The following is a 26,547-nucleotide window of genomic DNA, read 5'->3' on the forward strand; positions in this document are numbered from 1 at the left end:
CCATGCTTTTACTATATATCACATGCCTTGCAAACATCAAGTAATCCTCACATTTGATCTACAATGCTGTAAGGATAGGTACCTACTCTTTAAGAGTAATGAAATGTTAAGATGCTAACCGGTATGTTGTAAGACAGGAATTTAACAAAGTATCTGCATTCAGAATTCAGGAATCCAGATGTTCCAGTCCCCTGGTTTTGCCTCTGAAACTTCATGGTTCAGGAGGATCGATGATGGGAGCTGAAGACCGGCAATGATTGTGCCTGAGATCTGCTCTTCGGTCCACCACTGCTTCTGCCTTCAACCTTGGCACCACTCGCGACCACTACCACCCACAAAGCTGAGACCCCTGCTATTCTGCGCTCCTGTTTACGTCACCAATTACAGTTTGCATGGTATATTTTGTGTTGGCTATGCTTGCCCACCTGAAATGGGATCAAAGTTACTAATGCACTTCATGACAGTCATGCAGCAGCTGATTGATGGCAATCCCCGTCAATCTTGGTTGAAATAGGATACATCTCTGTTTATTTTTGAATCTTTTTAGGCACAGTTAATGACACAAAACTCTTTCCACAGCATACTAAAATTATGTAAAATTAAGAAAACTTAGGGCAGATAGGGCAAGCGCTGTCCTGTACATGGCACTCTTTGCATGACAACCGAGGACATAATCACTTTGCCAGAAATGAAAAAAGCTTTCCCTGGCAAAATATGAGACTGAGAAAAAGAGAAGGAAATTTATAAGAAAGGTATTTTTAGGTACTGAGTCAGAGAGGTGGAAACTGCTGGAGGGTAACATTTCCAAAGACAGCCTTGTCTGTTCAAGTACCAAAATGCTGCTTCCACCCACTGTGAGAGAAACACGGTCTGAATGACACCCCAGGGCACTGCTGCTGCAGCATACATTCAGGTTGGCACACACACGCACACGCAAAAACCTCAAACCAAAAACGAACCCCACCCAGAGAGGAGTGATACTAAGAAAGCAGCTAAACATGCTGGATTTTGTTAGCCACAAGACAAGATGTGAGATATATGTGGAAGACAACTCATGCATGCAATATTTTCAAAGAAAAGCACTTTTTTTAATCTAAGTGATGGGGCGTGCTATGATTACAAATATATGAAATATGTTTTCCAGTATAAGTTCTTATTTATTTAATTTCTCTTTCCCTTCTGTCCTGCTGCTTCTCAGCCCTTCCCTGCATTCTTGCTCAATCACTGCGGACAATACCATCGTTCTACCTGTCACTCTGGTTCATAATCTGGATGTCATTTTTGACTCATCCACTCTCCTCATATCCAGGCTTGGACAAAATCTTACACTTTCTTTTGGCATTGTGCCTTTCTGTTAGGTTCCTCATCCTCAATCACAGCATATAAAATCTACATTACAGCAACACCTTTTTCTCCAATGCTGACAAATACAGTCTTCTCCATCCATGTCTGTTTGCTGCAGTGTTACAAAAAGCTTTCTGCTAATCTGTTAGTTCAACCACTTAGTCTTGTTTCCCAGTCCTGTTCCTGCTCCTTTTCCCTTACTAGACCAAACACTAACTTCATGCTCCGACTTCACGTGCAGACCAGCTCCACTCCAGGCTGCTCGCTGCTCCAGTTCTGCCTCCCACCTCTCTCAGACCTGCCATGCTACCGCTGCCGTTTTTAAAAGTCAAATTTGAAAACAGCCCTTTTGAGCTCTTTCCTACATTCTCTCTTGTGTTTGCACTGCATTTGTCCTGCATTAGCAACATGATTTTATGTTACTTGCCTCACTAGTCCTCTTTAAAATGGCTTTTTACCACAGTGGTTCCCCAAACTGGTGACAGTTACACTGCTAGCATGTTTGTAACACTGCCTAACGTATTTTTTTCCTTCTGTCTCCACATCTGCCACTTGGCATCCATTTGCTCCTTCTTTACTTGTATTGACATAGTAACTCCTTTGAGGCAGGCACTGCTTTTATTTTTTTGCTTTTTTATTTATTGAAAAGCACTAACCACAATGGATTAGTTTGAACACGGAGCAATGATGATGACAGTCCCTCTATCATCTGCTCCCTAAAATTACACTACGACAATTTTCCTATACTATTGCTTCTCTCTCTCTTTTTTCTCTGCCAAACCTATTTGTTTTGGGTACCATCATGTTCAGTCCAACCTATCTCTCTCATCCGAGCTGTAATATGCTACTGCACTAATTTGCAGTGTTTCACTAGGACAACAGAAGACATACACCCCCCTCCAGCGATGACCGCACCACGGATGAACAGAAGTGCTGCCTGAACACGACCACCCTCTCTTCTGCCAGGCTGTGGGACACATGCAGGACAGATGACGGAGCAAGGTGTTCACTGACACCTTACTTGTCGCCATCAAAGTCTAGTGCGCTTTACCATGCTTGCTTTATTTCATTTCCTATAATTTCCAGTCAAGCTATGAAGACAAATAGCATTTCCTCTCCATGGGAATAAGGAAAAAGATAACTGCAATACTTTACTGCAATACTTCATTAGCATGTGGTGGACAGCGTTCATTCATGTGGGTCCCAGGTGCTTTAAAGCAATGAACAGAGTACTGAATTATTCAGCAAGATGCACTTTCAAAATCATGCTTTACCCACAGGGATCCCTCCCATAAGCTCTTATGTCACTGGGAGCATTCTGGACATGCCACCAGAGACTAGTGTCAAGCAGATTATTCAGTGGGAAAAAGCGTACTTTCTGCACTTGAAGAATTTTATTGCCCAAGCAATAAGCCTCTAAATAATGTCAGATGAAGAGGAATCCCAAACAACTGAAATCTGCAAGAGAAACATTTCTTGAGTATCAGCTGAGAGGAAGCAAGAGTTGCTATTTCCAGCAATTACATCTTACTTACCTAATAATTTAGGACTTTTTACATTTCCATACAGAGGTTAAAAATGCACATAAAACAAAGAAAACGGCTTAGATAGGAACTCTTATCTTGGTGAGGGCAGTCATTAGAAACAGCAAATCCTTGACAATAAATTTAAAAAGAGATAGACTACACTTTACAGCTTAATAACTTTTTCAAGCTAAGTGTCTCAAAAGAAATAAAAAAAGAAATTTAAAAAAACCTACCCTTCTTTTTATACTTATTAAAGTGGCGCCGTCCTTTGCCAGTAAGCCAAAAACAAACAGAATGAAAATAAAATAATGAAAAACCCACACAAGAAGAACAGGAAAAGAAACTGAGTATAACATAAATCTGAATCATTAGAGTTCTTAAAATTAGATTAAGAAGTCAACCGATCAAACATAGTATAAATTTCTGGTTTAAAAAACCCCAAAGTCTTCACTCCATTTAAATTAAAATATTAAACATGTTTCTTATTACATTTCATAATCAATTAAAAGTATCTGTTAAATGACAACTTCATGGCTGCTGACAGGAGCTACTTGACTCAATTTTTTTCCCTTCTTTTACAAATCAACACCATTTCTTAACAGACATATCGCATCAAATTATTTCTTTGCATTTACTTAAAGGATCATACTACACTCATCATTTCAATGTTCAAATTGCATGGGAGGGTATACTCTTTCACCTTTGCAGTTTAGCTAAAAACTTTCATGATGCAAATGCTAGTATTTTAAAATACAAAACCAAAAAAAGTTCTGAGGAGACTTGCAAAACAGTATGTTACTGCTGCTTTGAAAAAAAAAATATATATATATATGTGTGTATATATATATATATATATATGTGTGTGTATATATATATATGTGTATATATATATTTAGAGAAGTGGAGGAGTATCATGCTCTCCAAAGTACTATGCGATGAAAAAAAACTACAGCCAGCTCCGCTGCACACCTCTGGGAACCAAACTCACTGCAATACTGAACACTACAAATGATGAAAAGCAGGACCCTAGGAATGATGCCTGCTTGCAGATTTACTACAAGACACTCGGCAGTTGAAAGACCAAACTAGTATCAGACATTAAGAGCGAGAACAGTAAAAAGGACACTTCGAGATACCTGAGTGGGTATGTCACAGAAGTTACAAAAAAAGGGAGATGAATATAAAGAAATGACAAGACACCAAAACAACATAATCGTAGCTGCTTGTCTGGTTCTTTAATTGACCCTTTTTATCGCTAACTCCTACAGCTATTTGTGCACAGGTTACTCACAATGCAGTTCAATTTGCAGTTCAATTTTTCAATGTGTACTTCCTTTATCAGAATAAATCTCTACCCCCTGAATTGCTTTTGATTATTAAAATTTTCTTTTCTTTTTTTAAATGCTGCATTTTAACCACATGAGATTAAAATGCATCATTAACTTTCTTGCATAGTAGATGGAACTCTTAATTAGGTTAACCTCCAAATGATTTCGAAGCAGATTTTGCCTGAGTACAGACTGAGTAAAACTGTTGAGATTGACTAGCTAATCAAGATAACTTACCTCCACAGGTAAGGGTAAGCATAAAACCCCCAAGGCAGCTGGTGAGAGTGTTTGCAAAGCTGAAATTTCCCCTACTTCAATCAAGGCATGAAAGTGGACTTCAGCTTGTGGACTGGGCCACAAGTTCAGCTCTTTCTAATAGTTTTCCATTTCTAATTGTCTATCCTGGAGCTAACAGATCTAAAGTCAATCTTTGGTGTCTCTCATAGGTTTCCAAGTCTATCTTTGGTGTCTCTCATAGGTTTCCTTCGCTTTGGTCTTTCAGAAATGCATGAATCCAGAGCAAAGTCATAGATGGAGAACTTGCACACTGTATGCAAAGAGTTTGCCTCTGATCTCCTCAAGACCAGCTCTGTAACCAGGGATTCACCGGTATAAAGGATCATGCTTTAGATCTGTCACTCTCAGGCCGATCATCAGCTGATCTATTGGCTCTTGGGTTGCTGTGTTACTGCATGAGCCCAGCCCTAAGAACTAGTTGAAGTCCCATTTTCTTCACCTTCCCCTGTCTGAGTTTGCCTCAAATTATTTCAGAGTGAAGAACTGAGACATCGAAATATGCATTGCTAGGGAAATCAAAAATAAAAGTTGGAAATAAAAATAAATAAGCAGTTTGAAAGAAAATCATTATCTATTCAAACATGTGAGAACTTAAATATAAATGCAACATTAGAGTAAACATACATTAAACATGTGTCCATACCTATAACTTGCTAGAACAGATTTAGTTTGCTATATCATGTTATGGAGTTTTACCATTCCTACCATCCCAATTTTGATTTCTATCTTCTGAAACTGTCGTCACATATAATCAGCATTCAAGCAAGCAGAAAAACCTACGGACATGAGTGTAGGTATGACATTGCCTGTGAAATGGGTGAGGCTTCGGCCTTTACATCCTAACACAGCTCCACATGTCTGAGCATGTCTCTTAGTATCTAGATGTGCAACTATGTGTTTGCACAGAAATGTGCGAATTCTGCCAGCACCCCCATTTTGTCATTTTACGTAATTTTTCTGGTTCCCGTGTTCTTTAGAGATACCATGATCTTTCTGATAAGAAAACAGTTCAGAGTTGAACGGAGCTTCCAAGCAGGAGTTCTGCTTTTGAGGGGATGAGACTACACAGAAAAGACAAAGCAGGAAGCAGAGGAAAAGTACTGAGCGGTTAGTAGTAGAAGCCTGACAGATGCATTTTGAAAAGTACCCTATAATAAAGCTCTCCATCTGATGTAGCCTGAATGAACATTTTCTAGCATCAACGTAGAATATAGTATTAGACAGAGGTTCACTACACACTGCAGTATTGCTTCAAACTCAAAATGTAAATTAGTTTATTTAATGGCCTGGATACTGATGTGTAAAGAGTGGCAGTGAAACACACAGTCACTGCATGCATATTTTCACAAGTTAACACCACAGAAATGCATATAGTTGTCAACGTGTATTTATAGCACACATTATAACACCATTTACTTTATAATATACAGTCTCCTCTATATGTTTGTGAAGTGTCTTATTTCTCAGGTAGTAAAACAACATGACCTCTGTATTTCATGTATTCTTTAAAACGAGTAGGGTTAGCACTGAGGTAACATCATTAATTCATCCAAGGCCTTCAGAGTCCTTTTATTTTATTTTATTTTATTATTTATTTATTATACTAGAGCACCTCTAAGAAACAATTATGGAGACACAAAAAAAGAAATTACTTCCTCCAGAATAGCTGTAACAGCTATTTAAGGAGTATTTCATAGACAGGCACAGCTATGCTGGGTGACATACTACTACATCAGTGGAAAAGGTGGGGCCTCACTGAACTGCCTCAGGATTGGTCATGATCTAAGGAGAAACAGGCACATTTCTAAGGCCCTTCAAGGCATTTCAAAGGCTTTCAAAGACCACACTTCCCACCTTTGAACCCCACTGGCCTTATTCTCGTGAAAAACAATTGAAAGTACGTGATATTGATATTGTGCCTAATATTTACACAAACTCAGAATGAAGCAAATTGGAAAATGTTATGACTGTGCCCAGGAAGAGCAGGGAGTTCAACCAAGTCATAACCAAGTCATTGATTTTAGACAACGTATGTGCTGCAGTATCTGTATAACCTAAAGAGTTCCTCCTTTACAAATTATCACAGCTATCTCAAACCAAGAAAAAGATTTAGTAAACACATACAGCCAATCCATGGATGTCTTTTAGAGTTGTGTTCAACCCTTGATAACTCTGTATCTCTCAGTTTTAGTGGTCAAATTTACAATCAAGATTCAAAAAAAGCTTTATTTTAAAACTTTACCAAGTCTTACTCATTCTCCTAAAAAAAGGAGAACTTCCTTTGGTCTAAGAGTAATTGTATAATGAAAAAAAAATCTATGAACTAGAAGTATGGCTCAGCCAAGCCAGAATTTAGATTACATGGTATTAAGAAAGATAAACTGTCTTCTATTATGGACCAATTGATGATTATTAAAAAGCATCAATGGTAATTCATTCACTTTCACAGAAACTACATCTCTTTTGCTGTTTTTGCTTACTACTGTGGACACAAAAAATAGCTGTAGTTAAGCAAGGTCATTAGCCATGCAGCAATACTTCTACCTGATCATATTTAAGTAAGAGATTAAAAAAAAAAATTGTGTATTGATCTATTTGAATCTAGCCTGGATCCATGCGAACTAGCAGGCTCTGTAGATCCATACAAATCACAAACAAACAACGAGACTATTTGTAAATACAGGGAAAATGATACCTTTAGCACAGTCTGCTCCATGAAATCCTGGAAAACAGTGGCAGACACCAGATACACATTCGCCATTCCCATGACAATTACGTGGACAATCTTGCACTGAATCTGAAATGCAAGCATCAACAGCCATCAGTTGGTTCCTTTTTAAGCTGCAAATTCTTTGCTGATTTTTTCTTCAGTTTATTTTGTATTCAACACTTCAGAAAAATAACATTTAATTATATTCATGCCGCAAAGTTCACGTGAAGCAGAAAGGCACCAATATTATTGGCAACATGAATGCCAGCCAGAGATGTAGTGATCTGCTCAAAGTCACATACTAAGTCTCTGAGTGCTGCTAACACTCAAGCCTTCTGATATCAGGTCCTCTGTTTGAATAGATAGACAAAACTGCTTTTAAGACCTCTGTAGCTATGTTTGAATTCACATTATGGATCAAATACAATGCTCCAACAGGAACATTTACAATCTCATTCTTGCAGTGAGACTTGTACAACCACCTTCCCTCGTAGAACTGATTACTACAAAGACTGTATCAGAATTTCCCTTCTGCAGACATTTAAAGCTTCATTAAATAAGCTGACAGAAACACCTGCTGTAGCGTCAGAGGAACTCTTTCACGCTAATGAGTATTTTTTATCCTAAAAGATTAATCAGAAAGGTGCAAGCAGCTATGCAAGAGGACAAAGAAGAGGTCTGCAAAACTCCCGAGTAGTGCTTAACACTGCAATTCGTGTCGGTGGCTGAAATGTCAACTACTTCAATGATCTTTGAGGAGTAAGCACACCAGTCTAGTAACAAAATTTTAGCTGTAGCAAAATATTTGCTTTCCACAACCTCTATGCTATTGTTTGAACATTTCATAATAACAACCTGGAAATTAAATACCAATTACAAAAGTAATTCTTAAAATCACTTTCATCTCAAATATGTTGGATTTTGGAGGAACACATTTTCCACACTAAGTTACTTTAATAAAAGTCTCACTGGAATGTTGTTACTTTTCATTACTACTCGTTGTTGGGGGACCTGTGGTCCAAAGTAAAAGGCTCTGTCAATCCCAGACATGAGGCAAATAGCAGCAGCTGTACAACACAGAAAAGGAATTTTGGATTTGGAACTAGCAGAAGCATTCAGAGTATTTTTCTATCAAATTAAACTGAAAAGAGGAAAAGGATTCAAGCATAACTTTAGATCTAATTTCACAGTTGCAGGATACTAAATAAAAAAGAAACATTAAGCAAATTTTCAAAGAGATGTTACTAACTTGGCCTTTTGAAATGATTCATATAAACAGTGAACAAAAAATTGAAACATGTAATGCTCAAAAATATCAATTTGTCTGATGAAGAAATTTGTCTATAGAGTTATTCATTATTGTGCTTCATTGCACATGAAAGCCCTTCCTGTGTATTCAAAATTATGCTAAATTTAGTGTTGTCTGTCATCATTTCTGTTATTCTTTCTGCTTTTCCATGTCAGAGAAACTTTCAGCTCTCTCAGATCCTTTGATTACGAAACTTATATTAGATGTGTGTAGAAGAACCTCTGAGCTGGATAAAACACTATACTTTTCTCTGTATTTCAACCCAGTTACTATCACTGCCCTACCAAGTAGTATACCTGACAATTAGACCTTTGACGCTCTTGAAAGCTGTAGCCTAGACAAAGCAAGTCTTTTAAGGACATTTTATTGCATCTTGGGGTTTTGTAAGAAGCGCAGTAGGGGCACGCCAAGACACCAAGCATAAATATTCACCTTTTTTTGGACACGTAGAAAAAGCTTTCTATGGGAAAATATGCAGATATGCCTATATATATGCATAGCACCTAGTATCCCTTACAAAACCCCATATAATCTATGGAAGAAGAATTATTTTCTCACCTTTACTGAGGTTAACAGAAACAATTATATTCACAGTTAATGACCTAGTGTTGGCTATCCTTCTACACCGCTTGGGACTTAAACTGAAAAAAAATGAATTCTGTACTGCAAATGGAAAAATTAAGCTTCATATCATGAATCAGGCAAGGATGGTGAAGACAGCCACTATTTTTATGAAACTTATAAACTTACTTTGGGTTAGCATTTATAGATTTGCAGTTTCTCTTTTCCTAGACAAATAGGAAATACACAATAAAGAAGATTCAAAACCCAGCAGTGCCATCTAACTCCTCAACAAGCCAGGATGGAATAACAGGTAGAGCATCTCATGGTTTTTGATGTCACTGTGACAATAATATTCAGCAAAGCTTAAATACTTCACAGTTTGACAAATCTTCTGATAAAGCTCAGTTTAGTTTTCAGATGACTAAACGGAACCCTAGTTTTCTAACAAAGCTGCAAGCTTCTCTCCTAACGTTAGCTTTAGAAATAGGCTAGATGCTCTTAATGCCACTGTGTTGAGGGTATGGCACAGTATTAGATGAGTGGTTACTGTAAGACAGCATGTGGCTAACTAACAGACTCGACCAGATTCTCAACAGACAAAAACATGCACTACATAGCATCAAGGACACTCAGGCTGAATACTGAAAACCGCAAAAATATTATGACTTTAAGTAAAAAATAAATACAGAGGAGAAATGCTCAGCTTGTGGAGATACCTACCCAAGATAACTGTACTGAAAGAGACCACTTCCTTGTCTTCGCCGTCATTGTAAAAAGCCAGGTGCCACAACCCCACATCCAAGTATTGAACAAACACAGCCTCATTCTGAACAAGGGTCTGAATACTTCGACGTTCCCGTGGGGACTCCACCACACTCCATTTCTCTTTCCCATCCAAGCGTTCCATGAAATCGTACTGTAGGGTAAAAAACAAACAAAAAACAACAAAAAAAGAAAACAAAAAAACAAACAGAGCTGAATACAGAGCATCTCAGCTCACAATCTCACACTGTTTTGTCTTCTACCTTACCACAAAACAGCGTTTCTAGAAAATATGTCAGTGTGAAACTTGTATTTACTAGTTAACTGTGGAACTTATAGCGATTCTGTGACTCTTAACTCTTCTGAAATAGTGATATAAAATTATGTAACCTTGCTCTGCATAGATGATAAAAAATGTACAAACTGTATTTCTACACAGGGTGAGTTTTGAGACAGAAGCTGAAACCAATGATCTGACTAATCACAAAAGTTTTTAGGTTTCTACATGGCTTTCAATGCTGGGAATCTTCAATATACAGGAAATCCATCTCTTCCAAAGCAACCACCTGGAGCAAATTGTTGCGGAACAGAAGCCTAACATTTCCTTCCAGACATACAACTGAATGGAAGCCCCCACAGTGTGAAAACAAATGGAAACAACATAAACAGAAAATGTGTTTGTCTAATGCAAGGTAACTCAGTATTTAATAAGAATACACTGCAAAAGCTTTACATCATAGAGCGGTTTGCTTACCTGAGTTTGCATGTAGAACAACCAGGGCCAAATGGGGCAAATGGGATATAAAACCAGAGGGAGCATGGAAAGGAATAACACAAGTCAAGCAGCTGAAGGAAAACTGAGAATTTCTGGTTGGATGATTTCCAAGTAAGGTAGAACAATACATAAATCTTTGAAAAAGGGATCAAACAGAGCAAGTGATTATTTAAAGTATAAGAGGAATGGCACCATTAATGGCATGAAACAATAAAAAAAAAAAAAAGAAAAGAAATTTAAGATGAGTGTCAGAAAAGCTTCCCGTCTATTAAGCTCAGTAATAGCCTCCCAATAGAGATGCCACTGCATCACACAATTAAACAAGACTGGTAGAAATATTAGTTAATCTACGATAGGGAATAACTCTGCATAGCAAAGCAGCTAGGCTAGCTGTCCTTATAGGCTTTTTTCTGCCTTTAACGTCTGTGAATCTAGAGCTCTCAAGCTGATGCTGTGCTCAACTTACTTGCTCTCACAGCCCCTATCTAAGGGAAGTCCTTACGAAACAACAAAAACAATATATCTCATCTTTTGATAGCTATATAACAAGTCCCCTATGAAAACACATCTTGTTTTAGACACATTTATCTATCCAGGAGTAGATAGAGATAGATAGACATGTCTAAAGAAAGACGTATGTGTTCAATAAGATACTGTAATAGTATGTGCTTGCTTGCCAGTTTATTACATTTCCACCTGTTATCTCTAGACCGGGCTTACAACAGCTCTAAGAAAACATCTACCTTGTTTTGCTTTTTGTTTAAAAAGAAAACTGCAATCCTGCATTCTAAACAGGCCACACATCCATAGAGGGCTCAGTGTCTTGTATGCTGAATGCAATTAACAGTGTGTTCTAGCAAATAATTAATGATGCACAATGAAGTAAAGAAGATTCACCCTGCTAGTAGGAGAGAAAATGACATTAACCCTTCAGTGACGTGCAGTATATCTACCTAAAATTGAGATAGAAAAATCTCACCTATTAGAAATTATGTAACAATTACATACCAGCAACATAGAGTCCTCAATGCATGTAACCTTAAAAGAAAGGGCAAAGTAAGAAAATACTTCTTTAAAACCTTAGTTTTAAATATGTGAAACTTTGACACCAGTACAAAGACACAAATGAAATCCATAATAAGGTGGGAACTTGAGCCTACATCTACTAGTTCAAAACTACTGTCAAAAGCAGCGCAGAATCCATTCTCTCCAGTGCCCTGAGTCTTGGGAAACAGTAGGAATGAAATAACAAGTTTCACCTAACTGTTAGAATCAGGCTCTCATTCACTCAAGCACTTTTTTATATGAGATTTTGGCAGGAGAGGGTAATTCAGCTAAATCAGTGCATTTAGACCAATGCACACCAAAGATTTAGAGAATTCTGGCAAGTCAATAACTTTCAGAGCATCAGAGGTGTCAAACACACACGCATCAACCTCCTACAATCATTGACATTTGGAAACATTACCAAAATCTATAGTCCAACAGTCTGAGGTTAAGGACAGACTCATCAGCTCCTTGGAAAACTTTATTACTGGGACAACACCTTGGGAAAAAAGAAATTTTACTCCTCAGAGCAATTGCTCACAAAGGGTCAACTAAAGAAACAGCAATAAAAGCTGACATTTCTCCCTGGCATCACGCTGTTCGGCTCTGCTTGGGCTGGCAGGTTGCTCTGCCTCCCCTCTGTTTGATGCTGATTCTACCTCATATAGTAGAAAAGGCTCAGCAGTGGGTAGGATCGAAAGGGAACAGTACTCAGACTGAAATTGCTTGAAGTAGTTTTAGCTACAGAATCTCTTTCCACAATGATGCGCGTGACCTAGTGAGAGCCGGTCACTTGACACAGCTCTCCATAAGGCTACGGTTTTAATTACACACTGTTTGGCTGGTATTACTCCTCTTTATTCAAATCATAAAGAACTATTTCATGCTCAGGAAAAAGCATACTACTAAACCTGAATAAGCTGTACTTGTGAAGCACTGCTGTAAACTGATATAGAACATAAAAGTAAATCTTCATCTCTTTGGATTCCTCAGGACTTAAAAAAAAGAAAAAAATAGAAAGAAAGGAAGATAATGTATCTGCTAGTCAGCACATACTGGGCATACGTACCACAAAACGTAAAATGCCTGACTGAAGGGTAACTAAAGCGGTACTGTGAAATCATCACTAGATAAGATTTCTTCATGTGGTCAGCTGGAAAATCAATTTACTTCTTGCTGCCCTGTTGATCTTCTGATTTACCACATTTGCGAGATAAATTATTTTATATGTTCTGCTGAAGATACCACTCTCACTTTAAGGCTGCCCATCGACAAATACGCATAGATTACAAGATCCATATAGGAAAAGATTACTGGTGCTTCCATGATCATTTATAAGCAACCGTACACTATCAAATACACACATCTGCTAGGGAAGACGCAGCTAAATCACACAGGTTAGGGAATGGACCAAGTCACCAGTGAAACTGAGGAGTCTGAAGTAATCTGAAGTTTAACTGACTCATTTTTTTAATGCTCCCTTATATTTAAAGGCTTCTGACAGAAAGTCTTAAAGAAATGACAAAGACTTGCTCAGAAAAAAAATACCCCAGAAATCACAAATGACTATATCCTCACAGAGTCCAGTTTTGCAAGTAAGAGAAGACTACTTAATATGATTACAGATCCACATGAATAAATGCCTTGCCAGCCCACTCCTCAAAACAAATCCCAAATTAGCATCTTCAGTATGTTTGCTTTTACTAGTACTCAGCATCACAAGCCCTGATGCATATTTTGATTCACAAGCCAAAATCTCAAGTTAAGTTCTTTTTAAGCAATTTGTTTTTTGAATTTCTCCATTCAGTACTTCTTATTCTCCCTTATGTATTTTCAACACATGGCTACTTTATTTTTCCAGCAACCACGGGGAAATAGCAAAATGCTTTTGGAACTTTACATACATGGTAGTATCTATACTGCACGATGCCATCCATACAGTAAAGATCTACTGAGCCAGGTTGGATACAGGCACTGACCTAGTTCTGAAAGCACGGAGAAGCAAGCACAGCTTGCAGGGTTCAAAACTGGGAACACAGCAAGACTATATAATCTTTATTTTTTCTTAGCTTTGAAACAACTTGCATGCCCACATAAAATCCCTGAGAGTGTTTGAAATCAGGAACTGAAAGATTTCTCAGAGATATTATTTAAAAAGAAAACGTAAAAATTTAGTTCTTCATAAAATCCAATTTGTAGATTATTCATTAAAATGAATAATCCCCCATGAAATATCTGGCAGCCAATCACAACATCCAGTGTTTTGACACTGGAATGCGCATGTTGAATGTGACACAACACAGCTGACACAAAGCAGTGCAAGATTCAGTAATAACAGTACAATCACCATCACAAAACTTTCGAGTGATGAGGGTACTGGAATATGTATGAGCCATGGTTAAAAAGCAAGGTAACACTGAAGCTTCTCAGGTATTCAAGTTATTTCAGATAAAGTCTGGAACAGGAACAGGATTAGCACTGGAACAGGTTGCCCAGAGAGATTGTGGAGGCTCCTTCTCTGGAGATATTCAAAGCCCGCTTGGATGCAACCCTGTCTAACATGCTTTAGGTGACCCTGCTTGAGCAGGGGGGTTGGACTAGGTGATCTCCAGAAGTCCCTTCCAATGTTACCCACTCTGTGATTCTGTGAAGTCAGTTCCAGTCCCACCTCTACATGAAGACAGATTTCATTCTGACATGAATAGTTTACAAATATAAGAAACACTGCTGGAAACAAAAGCAGTACAGCTCCATGCACTGCCTTCTCCAGGCACTGCAGTGATGCTTCTACAAGATTGCTTTTTTCATGCCGTCATTTAGAATATTCTACCAACACGCTGCCATCTCCGCACGCTCATTTCGCACATTGTTTGGCGTGCCCATTGTTTCCAGACATTACCACTGCTATTCACTGGGCTATCTTCTGCTAATTTCCTATTGATCATTTAAGCCTGCAATGCATATTTCATTATTTGTATTTAGTACCACACGGGCTGGTATCTGGAATCTTCCCTGAAAACAATGTACTGCTGTTTCTAATCCACTTGCCACTCAAACCTGCATTCTCACCTCTCCCCTGGAGCGCCATTCCCTACGCGCATGGCACACGAGGCTGCTTCTAGACAAGTTTACAGCTACATCACTTTGACTGACTAAACTAGGCATTTGGAATATTTGCTAAACAGTAATACTGAGAAGGTTAAATCTCAGCAGGGCTCGCAGACGGGAATTGCATCGTGTTGTCTGAGGTTAATCATGTACCTAATTTGCTGATTATTGACTTGTTCCCACAAAGGATTTTACTTGTCCTGACATATCAGCACTGATCAGTGATGAACTGTCAAGTGAAGTTGTTCACCGCTTTATAGCTCATGTCCCTAACTTGCAGAAACAAGGTTTTTAAATTTCAATTTTAAAATATCATCTCGTGTCAACTATTTTCATTAATACAGAATTATTCTGCTTCTTTCTGTCAGAACAAGGCTTCTCTTCACCAAGTCAGGCAGGCAACAGCTTTCTTTTTCTCCTAAAATTACTTCTCTTTGTAACAGTGTGGCTGGATTTTGATTGCTAGGTAAAAATGCAGTAGTGCACCTTGTTGAAAAGTATTTATGGAGTATTTTCACCCTGTTGAAAAGTGTAAGAACCCTGCCTGAACGTGGGAAAGTAATTCTGCAGATTGTACTTGTGGATTTCATTAACTCCAATAATGGAAGAAGGCTGGCATTGCTTCCTCTAACTAAAGATTAGGAAAGAGATTCCTCTCTGAGGAGGAATCTGGCTCAGGAAGAGCTCATGGTTGCTACTTATTATTATTTAAGTTAACATAAAGGTTGTGGAATCTAGACCAAGGACATGCATGGTGCAGTGAAGGAAAAGAGGAGGAACTCTGCCTAATCACAGCCTCTCAGATAAGAACATCATAATGAAAACTAGAACAAATACACCTGATCACAACAGAATAGAAATTAAAGTTCAGTTTGAAGTATTTTATACTGCTAATTACTTCCACGCAGATTTCCTGTGAGAGACAAGGGCATATCTCCATCATCTCTTAGTCTTAACATGTTTTTATAGCAAAATTTGATGTTTGCTAGGGAGCTTGGGTTGCCCGAAGCCATTGTCTTCACTTTACAATCCATACTTTTGTTTGTTTTCCTGGAAAAAAGGACAAAATTGCTTTTTGTTTTTGTTGTTGTTGTTGTTCTTGGTGGCATGGCAGATAGAGTAAGCACCAAAATTCTGAATTGAATGAGACATGCTCAAAGAATTATGCCACTACTCCACCAAAATAGTTCAAAATCATACACACGATCTTGCTGTTAAGTCAACATATCGAAGCCCAAGAGCCAGAAGTAAAATGCTCTTAGGAAACATATTCTTTGTGGAGATCTTTTGTATGGCAAGGATGTCTGAAAATAATTGAAAATGACGTAACAGTCCAAAGCAACCTCCCCAATTTATCTAGTCTGTGCGTGAAGCTTTGTGATGCTGCAAAATGTTACCCTCTCGCTGTATGAAAAACTGACTTCCTACCCTCCTCCTTTACTTGTGGTCTGCTGGTCTTTACATCTAACTGGTCTGACAGAGTCATTCATTAACTTTTTCAGTAACTCTCCAGTAACTTTAAAATAGCACATCACAATAAGTCAATAGAGTTTGGACAGTCATAAAACTACTTGTTCACAAAATCGGAGTAGAGCTCATAAACTCCTCATTAGGAGGAGAGTACTCTTAGGAACAGAGGTCATAAACCCACGTAAACCTCTTTTCTCCTTTCCTCCCAGTTCTAGTTAAAGATTCTAGCTCTTGTATCAGATTACAGACAAGAGTAAGAGCCAAAGAAAAAGAGGCAACATACGCTCATTCCACATCTTCACCTCATATTGGAAAGTAGATTCAAAACTCAGCTAACATAAACATAGATTCCTAAACAAACATCACTGGCTCCTTGTACTATGAGTGTGCGTATGCACATGGACAAATTTCACTCAGTTTGTATCTCCTTGCTGGCAGTGGGAATATACTCACCCTACTACTCATCCTACATGGTAACATAAAGCAGTGTAGTTAGGTTGAAGCCTCCAGGCTTTTGTTTAGATCATGTATTTTAACTATGTATGTACTTGCAATCAGTTTTGTCAAATGAAAAAAAAAAATTGTATCAATTCTTCTGCAAATCAGGGCAAGGCCTCTAGGAATGTTCAAGTGGAGCCTTCCCAAGAGGGACCTTAGAGCTCTAAGTCTGCTCTAGAAATCATGCTTCAAGCAAAGCACTTAAAGTGATAAATTTGAAACAAAGAATTAATTTTCGGTAGTAAAAATAAGCCTCTCCAACCCATGACCACTATATTCTACCCTCTGCTGCTGAGTAGCAGCAATACCAGTCTGTTACATATCCCAGAAATGCTATTCCTGCCAACAGGCCAAGGTGTCAAAAACTTCTATAAAGTAAGGAAAGATACATCTATGTTATCAAACCTAGCTTTAAATGCATTCCCATTGCATTTACTTCTTTCATACTGTAAGTCATCATCCCTCCTGGGGTACTTTTGACTGGTGTACAACTGGGTAAGTTTATCCCAATTGATGCCAAGATTTCATCAGGTATTTAAAACTGTGACTGTCAAACTGAAAGAACTATTTTAAAAAAACTGACTGGCAAGAACATTTACTGGTTACTCCTTTTAACAATATACTGTTAAGATATGTAATACGCTAGGTGTCTTAAAATCATGGCTTTTGGTCAAATATCACAAATTCAGTAATTTCCATAATACTGCATAGACTCCATAACCTTAAGCTCCATAAACTCAAACAGAAACCTTACACAGATACTACTAGCTTTTACATTTTGACATTTAACACCAACATACATTCATAAAATACCTGGGCATGTGATGGTGGGAGGCCTCTTCTTATATAAACACCGAAGAGAGCATCTTTCCCTAGGGATATGTTGAACTTCAGGAATTGTGGTTGGCTGATATGGATCTGAGACCGCCAAAATACTCCAGGGGGCACTTCTTGGGTAACCCTGCGGCCAACTTCGGCTTCTCCACTATCTATGCTGCTATTCCTAGTGACCCATGGTCCTATAAAATAAAAACAAATATAAATCTGATGAGATAACTGTTTTTCATACAGTTAATAATAATAATAGTAGTGCCATTCAAGATGACCATCTGTTGCAATGCTGCCTTTTAAATTAAACTTTAGCTTTACTTTTTTATATGGATGCATTCTGCTTGCTTTTTCAATCGGTAAATAAGAATTCATCCTTTATATTTAAATTAAGAAGGCTATCAACCCGTTTCTGTGGAGCTTCTTCCAGTCCTTCCAACCCTTTATTTCTGTGATTGCTCTTTACTAACCAAATATAGTAGAGAGTCAATTAAGCACATATAAAGCTCTCTGTGCTTTTTTTTCAGTTGCATCTTATATGTAACCAAGATATATTAAAAAAAAATTATCAGAAAGGTGAACTAGAGCTGTAATTTCAATCTAAATTAACTGACTGCAAATTTTTATTACTATTGTTTTATATAATAAAGAAGTCCAATAAATTCCAAGTTACAGACAAGACAGTTCATATAAAAAATTAAATGCACAGAACAGGACTTAGAGAACATCTGTACTCTACGAAGTATCTTTGCATTCTTTAAAGAAAGTTACTACAACCCAATGCACTGCCTTTTAAGTTCTCTTTGCCTCAAGCTGTGACTATCTACAAGATTCTTTCCCCCCTGCGCACTACCATATTTGCTGTGGTTAAAATCCAGCATTTGATAGTTCTTCAGCATACATTATTGAAGACAAGATACAAGACCTTTCTGGCTGAGTGCTCTGGCTTCCAGCCCAGGAAACAGTAAGCTTTTAAAACATGGGGCAAATCTCTTCTGGTCAGCAGCTGACCAGGATGGTTCTGAGATAACATATATTTTAAATATGGAATGGAATAGGTGAAGAGTGGTAGTAGTTTTGGGCTAAAGTATAAAGTAGTGTTTGATTTTGTGCCTCACGTACCCAAACAACATGGATATTAATCCATTTTTATGTTATTAGAATGGATACTATAAATACCAGAAAACCACAGAAAATTTCTATTACAGTCATACAGATCTAACAAGGCTATTAATAAGTGCTCGGTGATAGTGATACCTGTAATACAGGCTGCCAATATTTGTTAAGAGCTCAGCTGTTTACTTCATGTTTTTGTCAGGGTGTAATGCTATTATCAGTAAACAATAGGTGTGGGAAGGAGCTACACATACTGCTGAGATATCTTCCACCACTTCATGAACGCAGTAAGATGGAACAGATGACATATAATTCCAGCATACAAGAACCATAACAGCTTCTCTGTCTTGACTATCCTTAATTGAGAGTACTACAATAGCATGGTTTCAATTTCAGGTCCCAAGTTACCTGTTAGCAGCACTTACACTTACATGTAATGAAACATATTATATTGGCAGTGTCTTGAAATGACAAAGAATGCTCTAAATACCAAGTGTTAGGTAGTTTTTAATAAATTGTTTGTTTTTTCATTTTCTGTGTTAATGGGTCTATAACAACACCAGGGCACTAACAAAAAAGCAAAAGCATAAGAAGCTGCAAAGATAGGCAGCAAAGAAAGGAAAAATGGTTGCGAATGGCAGTTGACATGCCTATAGAGCTGTCCGTGAATTGCAGACCTATTAGCCACATTGAGACAAGCAATGTTTCAAAAACAATTGATTTCACTTCAAAGTGATTAATGCAAGGGAGGATCTCAAAGTTCACACCTCTATGAAGTAAAGCATCATCTCACTAGAGTTTAGATTAGTTCATAACCATATAAATTGGAAAACCAGATACAGAAAACTTAAAATCATCTGTTCAATGTGGTACTCAGTGGCAGAGCTGGAAAGTCAACCTAAGAGCGAGGGCTCCACCTTTTCCTTTGAACACAACATTCACTACATCTCACATTTCCAAGTCATCCTAGTAAATGATGCACTTTTTCTACATTCCTAAAAAGTCTCCTGTGTGTATTTAAATGTAAGCAGACTGTGTGTATTTAAATGAATATCAGCTGTACGTAATCTCTGAACAGACTTCTCGACACGCTCTGGAAACCTGTATTTTCCAGAAGCAGTATACCCATAGTTAAAGTGAAAAAGAAGAAGCTGTGTTGGTCAGCGCTCTAGTCATTTCCAGTAGTATTACAGTAGACATTTTTATTATGATAAAAGATGTAAAGAATAACAGTGAGAAGAACTACCAGTAGACCTATGCCTCTTCCAGTATTCTGACTCAGTTCACAGACTCCTTACACTTATCTCAGAATTATCTCCATTACATGTTTTTGCACTTCGATCCTTTCATGGCTACAATAAAGCTGTTTCAGCCCACTGAAGCTACTGCAAGGCTTTGGCATAAAGAAAGAAGCCAGTAAATATGCTCTATTTCTGAAAGCCAAACATCATAAAATGGATGAGAGCTTGGAACTCAAAACTGTCTCTGACTGTTAGGAGTCCTGCATATTGGAACCTGCTTCTCTTCTTGTTCTTTCTCTTTTAACACAATATTTTATTTATCTAACTCTAGTATTCAGCAGTGGTCATGCAGATTTAGAGCTATAGCTTGGATGAGTAATATGAAACTCATATGCCAACCAGCTAAATAATAACTAGCTTATAGGTTCATGTATCCCTCATGAAAACCATAAACATCAGGGCTAATGAGTTCTGTGATGGCTTCTAACCTACAAAAAATAGCCTATGCCACAGAGCAAGTTACAAAAGAAAGAACCCTTGCTAGCACACTTCCAGAAGTGGCAGCGTTAGAATGCCTTCTTGCTTACAGATGCGTTACAGATGCTGAGTCACATATTTTTATCACACCAGACAGAAATTAGTTCTGAACTCAGCCATCGTACCTCATTTTTATGCAGTGCCGCAAGCTTGGTGAGCATGCAAACTGTAAGATTGCCACAGTTTCTGTTGGAGAGGACGATTTCATTGGCTGTTAAAGCAGCTCACAAACACCACCACAAATAATAGAAAAGAATTCTGGTTTTGAGCCATCAATTCCTTTGCTTCCAAGTCAGCTGAATCTAAATTCCTTAGAGTTGTAACTTTTCAAGTAAATTAACTCCTACTATTAATAAAAGGCAAACTTTCCATGAAGGCTCAAATTTTAGCACTTTTGGTTGCATTCAGCCTTAGCCTCCTTCTGTCTTCTCAAATTCTGTTTTGTATTCTGAAGTGAAAAGGGGTAATTTTCAAGAGTCAAGAATTATCAAACCTATCAGGTAAAATAAAATGAGAAAAATTATTCCAGTTGTCAGGAGAACTAGAGCTACGTTAATACTATGTCTGCACTTACCTTACAGGTAAATTAATATATTGGGTGTCAACCTTTCCTAATGAAAGGTTATTAGAAAAAGACCTTTTTTATTTTTCTCAGGAAAATTATAAATTAATTAGCTTAAAAATTGGTGAAAACAGCAGATTAGACTATTGAATTTTTAATTAACATAATCTGCCTATAGACATGATTCAGGTTCCTAATACTGAAATTACTTCTTTTCAGTTTGGCATCTCCCCATAGGTGCTTTTTCTGCTCTGCTGTATAAGATGACCTGGTTTCCAGTTGCCCAAACCACTCCTTCTGGTATACTTCATTGTCTCAGGAAACTCTGCTTCACAGGAGCGAAGAGGTTTCAACACAGAAGCTGATTTTAAGAACAGTTTAGATGAACATCTATCATGAGTGGTTAAGACACACTTACCCTATAATAAAGCAAGGACTGGATGGCTGACCCCTAATTTTCCAGTCTGTATTTTTCCAGTAGAGCCGATCTCTGCTCTGTACCCAGTCCATGTCATACGTGTAAGAAACTTGGTTGTTGCCTCCAATATGTCAAAAAAGATCCATATTTCTTGTTTAAGAATACAAGACAAGACATATTCTGTTTTTATTGCTCTACATTATAATGCTGAAGTAACACAATTTAGAAATGCTTAAAGATACAAGAAGCTTTATGTTTGCAAGTGAAAAACCTTCTTATAAAGGTTTAAATCCAGCAAGCAAGGGGATCTTTTAAACCCCTGAAGATTATATTCAACTGAAGAATATATTGAATCATAGTCCCTTAAAAATATCTGCTACAGGTGCAAAAAAATGATTAATACTTGTACCTACATATCTACATAAATACGGAACATTGGTAGAAAAGCAGCACAATCTCTTCATTATTACTGATACAAAATGCTATTAATGTCAAAACATGGCTTTCCATACTCATGCTGAGTTATTTTCTCACCGGTATGAGAAACAAAACTAGTGAGAGCACCTCACTTCTCCTCCTCGCTTTGCCACAGCTTGTGCACACAGTTGATCATGATCTTTATGATCTCAACTGACTACTTGTAAAACAGAAACAGCAGTGCTGATCTATTAGAAATTCTCACCTTGCAGATGAGTGATGCAGAGCAGTCACATTAAAAATACTACAGGAGGTGTCTCAATATTGTTCTCTCCATGTTCCTTCCACCCCAAGTTAGAAATACAGAGTGAAATGCAAAATAGATATGACCACTTAACCTCCTCTTCGTCAACAGGCTAAAGATTCATCAAGTTTACTTTATTTCTAAATCTGAAAAGCAGAGCAACACCATCCCAACTTTGTATCTGCAATAGCTTACTTTGCACTAAGAGCTTCACTTAGAAACCTTGTCCCTAGAGATTTTTGTAAGTAAACTTCGTAACATTTTTATAGTTTCCTTCCATCCTTACCTCCTAAAATAAAGAGTGCATATTTCCACCTGACTCACTCTCTCCAGCTATTTTTAGAAGCTCTTCCATTTTGATGGACCACTGCAGTTCATACCCAAAGACCATCAACTACATTTAAGTGAAGTTACAGATATGACAAACTGACAGATCTGGGAAGAAAGAGTAACCCAAAGAACTCATACTATCGTGAGCAAATACATCTTGACACCGTCATCTCAGCTGTGGTTTTATCTATCTCATAAACCTATGGGTATTCAATTTTTTTTTCTGTGATTTCATCTCTATAAACTTCCACAGAAGAGATTTTAAAAGCATACTTCTTTATCTTACCCAGGGGAGCCATTTCAATCTCTCTGTCAAACATATATTTATCAACTAAATAACACTTATTCATTTAAACTGCTGTGTTATTTACCCAGTTGAATTACTATTTTGGCATATACATTTGAAAAGACTGTTTTAGCACTCAAGTACATTTGCCTTTGAAGCTCTCAGACAGGCAATACATGGCAGCAGCAACGCAAACTTGCCCACGCAAATCTGTCAGCAGGCCTCACCTTTGAGCGGCAGGACAGTTTCTGGGTGGCAGTTGACAGGACACGCCCCGTAACCAACGGCTAGCAGTGTCAGCTAGGGAGGCGGAACTGTCTCCAGGCTGACACCACATTTATTTGGGTTTTATATTCTCCTCTCCCATATCATAGTTAAAATAAATAATAAAAAAAAAATTTGACTACCAGCAGTGTCACACTGCAGACATCACATTTAAATAGCAATTAGCTACACAGCTTTGACTGGGTGTCTTTATAATGGAAATTGCTGCAAATTGCGTCTTGATAATACTCCTGAAACATATCTAACAGAACAACTATTCCTAAGGATCCAAATTGAGTTACCATGATAATTCATGCAATTTCAAAATACATACAAAGAATAAACCACACCAATGTTGGTATAAGGGCATTCTCTTTCACTTCTCTTCCTGGATCTCTCTTCACACATCTCTCCATTTGTTACCAGTCTCGGCTTCAAATACAGCTTTCTTTCTCTATTTACCTAATTTACTTCTGTTGTTGCTGTTTGTTGTACTGTTAGGAATTTTCACTGCTGACTCAGAATTCCAAAGACACCTATGGTACATCTGTTTAAAGGAAATGATTCAATATAAAAATACACTCTACTGTCTTTCCGTCAAGAAAGAAAACACGGGAATTACTATGCCAGCTTGATTTTATCCTCAGGTAAATCTGCTCTTCATATGACCAGACACATCTTACAGTTTCAAAAATAGAAAAGAAAAAAGAAGATTTTTTTTTCTACACACATCCTTTCAGTAGAAAAATCAGTGCAATGACCTGCTATGTTAGTGATCACTTTCTGTATGAGCTTGTGTCTCAGACTGTCTACTGCTAACACACGAGTGCCCTAGAACCCAACCAAAAAACAGGTATTTTTGCAATGTGTAAAACAGATCAACTGCTCATGCAAAACAAACTCTCACAGCTATAACAACACAAAAAGCCAGGAAACGAGCGTTTGGCTGGAGAAGCTGCTACGACACATCTCGAACTTCAGTTATGCTGAAGATGCTAAGATAATAACACGCTCTATTTTGTGCTGTGAGAAGGAAAGAAGTTTCTGAATTTGTGTAAGTTTTCAGCAGTCCAGTAAAACAGCTCCAAGCTGGCTCCTGAAACCAAATCAACACCCCAGGTTCACTGATTAGTTTGCCACATTTCCACTGCAATTTGGTGCTGTATTCAGTAAGCGGAAATAAGTGTTTCTTGTGGCACTCCAATACTCCACCATTTGATTAGGAACAACTCTACTGTAATTACATTTTCTAAATCCATATTCTATGAAGAACTTAGGATCATATCTTACAAGCTTTAGTTGAACCTGGATCTAGCTGGTCAGTCCAAAGTGACCAACAAAGAGAATTGATTATGTAAGTATCAGAAAACATATTAAAATTCACCTTTTAAAATTATTCAGTATATTGATAAAAACCAAACTGATCTTTCAGGTCCACAGCACTTGCCTGTAACTGTCTTTGGTGTCTTCTAAAATGCTTGTTTTTAGGTTCAGAGACCCCAAACTCCTACTATGTTTTTCAGCTTTACATAACCTTACTATAACAAATAATCAAGTTAAAAACCAGTAAATCGAGTCTAAATTTTGTTTGTTATAGCAGAAAATCTGCCAAATTTTGGAGCTAGCGCACTGAAGACAGTAAGTCATAAAGAAAAATAAGAAAGTATACACTGAAGCATTCTTTATTCAGATTTTCAGGTGAAGTTAGCTTGCATAACTCCACGTGAATTGTAGGAGTTTATCCTGGATGTGCTCTAGAATGATTAAAGTTGACTTTCATAGTATATTCTGTCAATTAGAAAGCAAATGGCACATGGCTAGTCACATACTTCATGGAAATGTGTCTAGTCTACTATATGCTTTTACACTTAATACATACTCTTGGCACAGACTTGCAGAGTCTAGGCTCAGAAAAGCTCCATAAGGTCACCTAATTCACATCTCCATGAAGAAAGGATTATTCCCAAACACGCTGTTACTTTATTTTGGGGTTCTCTTTCCCAATCTAGGTTTAATTACACCAAAAATTTAACGCTATTCTTATGCAGCTGTCACAGATCCTCAGTCCAAGAAGTTTTTTTAATGTCATTACTGTCTATATCACCCCTATAGCTATTCTGTAATTTTACTGCAGTGCCAACTTTTTGGTTTTTAATGTTTTGATGTTTTTTAATGTTTAAACATTTATAATGAAGGGATCCTACCTTACCACTTGATTTAGATTTTTTTTTTAAACTTTTATCTCTTAGTCAGTCTATCCCCAGTTCAGCAAAACTTCCAGGGCCTCAAGGCCAGAAAAGACATTTCCTGCTTTGTTTACAGCCAGACCATGGTAGACTTGTACTACAGCAGCACTGAGGATTTCTCAACCCATTGTGCTTGTCTGCTCCTTTCAGATGTTTCCTGTATCAGCGACATACAGTGTGTAGTTACATGCAATTGTGTTATCGTAATGGTGAATTTTGGTTTCATTCAGATAGGGAAATAAAAAGTAATTTACATTCCTCTTAAATTGCAGTTTTATTATTCTGTATCAGAATTTGGTTTCTTAATAAGAAACAAGCAGATCAAATTGAAATACCTGCTTCTTTTTTTTCCTCCAAATTACTCTACTTCAAAATGCCTCGCTTGCTGAGTAGGCACAGCTTGCTTTTAAGTGGCCGTTTTCAGTCGAAGGGTTAGAGGTTTCTTTGGGAGACCCATGTTTTGAAAAGAATGGCTTCATCCTGAGTCATGTCAATTATAGAAAGGTCACTCTCCACAGCCAGAGAGCTGAGCCCTGAAACAGCTGTTGTGTTAAAAGCTGTCAGAGACCTTCCTAAAAACTGCTTGGATAGCAATATTAACTTGAACATAATAAAGGGAAAGGTGAGATAGAAAAACTTTTCACCCTTCCCTGCTATGAGAATTTTTAGCTATTCCTTATGTTCATCCAAACCTGTGATTCGTATTATTTCGTGGTGGAAGACTACTTTCCTAAATATTATCCCCCTTCCCTCCTATCAAATTGCTAGCATTTCAACAACTTTCTATAAAATGTCAGAACAGGGAAACTTCTGTTTTCCAATGGGATCTGAAAAAAGCTAATTGCAGCAATTTAAGACGTAAGTTCCTTGGCTCATCTACAGGAGGTTACCACTCCCGTAACAGCCGCCACCTCAGCCTCTTCGAATGTGCAAAGCTAATGCGAGTTGGGTTGGCATAAACTGCCAGGATTTGCAAGAAGTGTCCCAGGCAGATGAGCACGCTGCACTTCAGAAATCCTGCTTGCAGACATGGCCACAAAAAGCCGGAGGGAGCGAATGTGGAAACGTGTTAAACAGGGCAGCTGTCTGCTAAGCGACCAGAATTGAAGTCCTGAGCTCTTTGGGTTCCTGCTTACAGTCGCCGAAAGTCAGGCCAACCAGCCACTGTCTGAAAATCTACAGTTCGACAGCACTGGGACGTTGAGTTTTAACAAAAAGAGGAGACCCAAATTAGCCCCTTTACTGAACATACAAAGAAGC

At 37.8% G+C, this 26,547-nt stretch overlaps 1 protein-coding gene across 1 annotated transcript in view; it reads right to left on the reverse strand.

The window, feature by feature from the left end:
* Positions 1 to 26,547, reverse strand: part of TENM2 (teneurin transmembrane protein 2) — a 592,828-nt gene that overhangs the window by 99,594 nt on the left and 466,687 nt on the right. The window contains exons 8-10 of the mRNA XM_062587647.1: positions 17,552 to 17,757; positions 9,799 to 9,994; positions 7,191 to 7,292 (exon numbers count right to left, since the gene is read on the reverse strand). Coding sequence (XP_062443631.1) covers positions 7,191 to 7,292; positions 9,799 to 9,994; positions 17,552 to 17,757 — 504 coding nt within the window. The remainder of the gene's footprint in view (positions 1 to 7,190; positions 7,293 to 9,798; positions 9,995 to 17,551; positions 17,758 to 26,547) is intronic.

The sequence above is a fragment of the Rhea pennata genome, chromosome 14 (genome assembly GCF_028389875.1).
Source record: "Rhea pennata isolate bPtePen1 chromosome 14, bPtePen1.pri, whole genome shotgun sequence".
Taxonomy (NCBI): domain Eukaryota; kingdom Metazoa; phylum Chordata; class Aves; order Rheiformes; family Rheidae; genus Rhea; species Rhea pennata.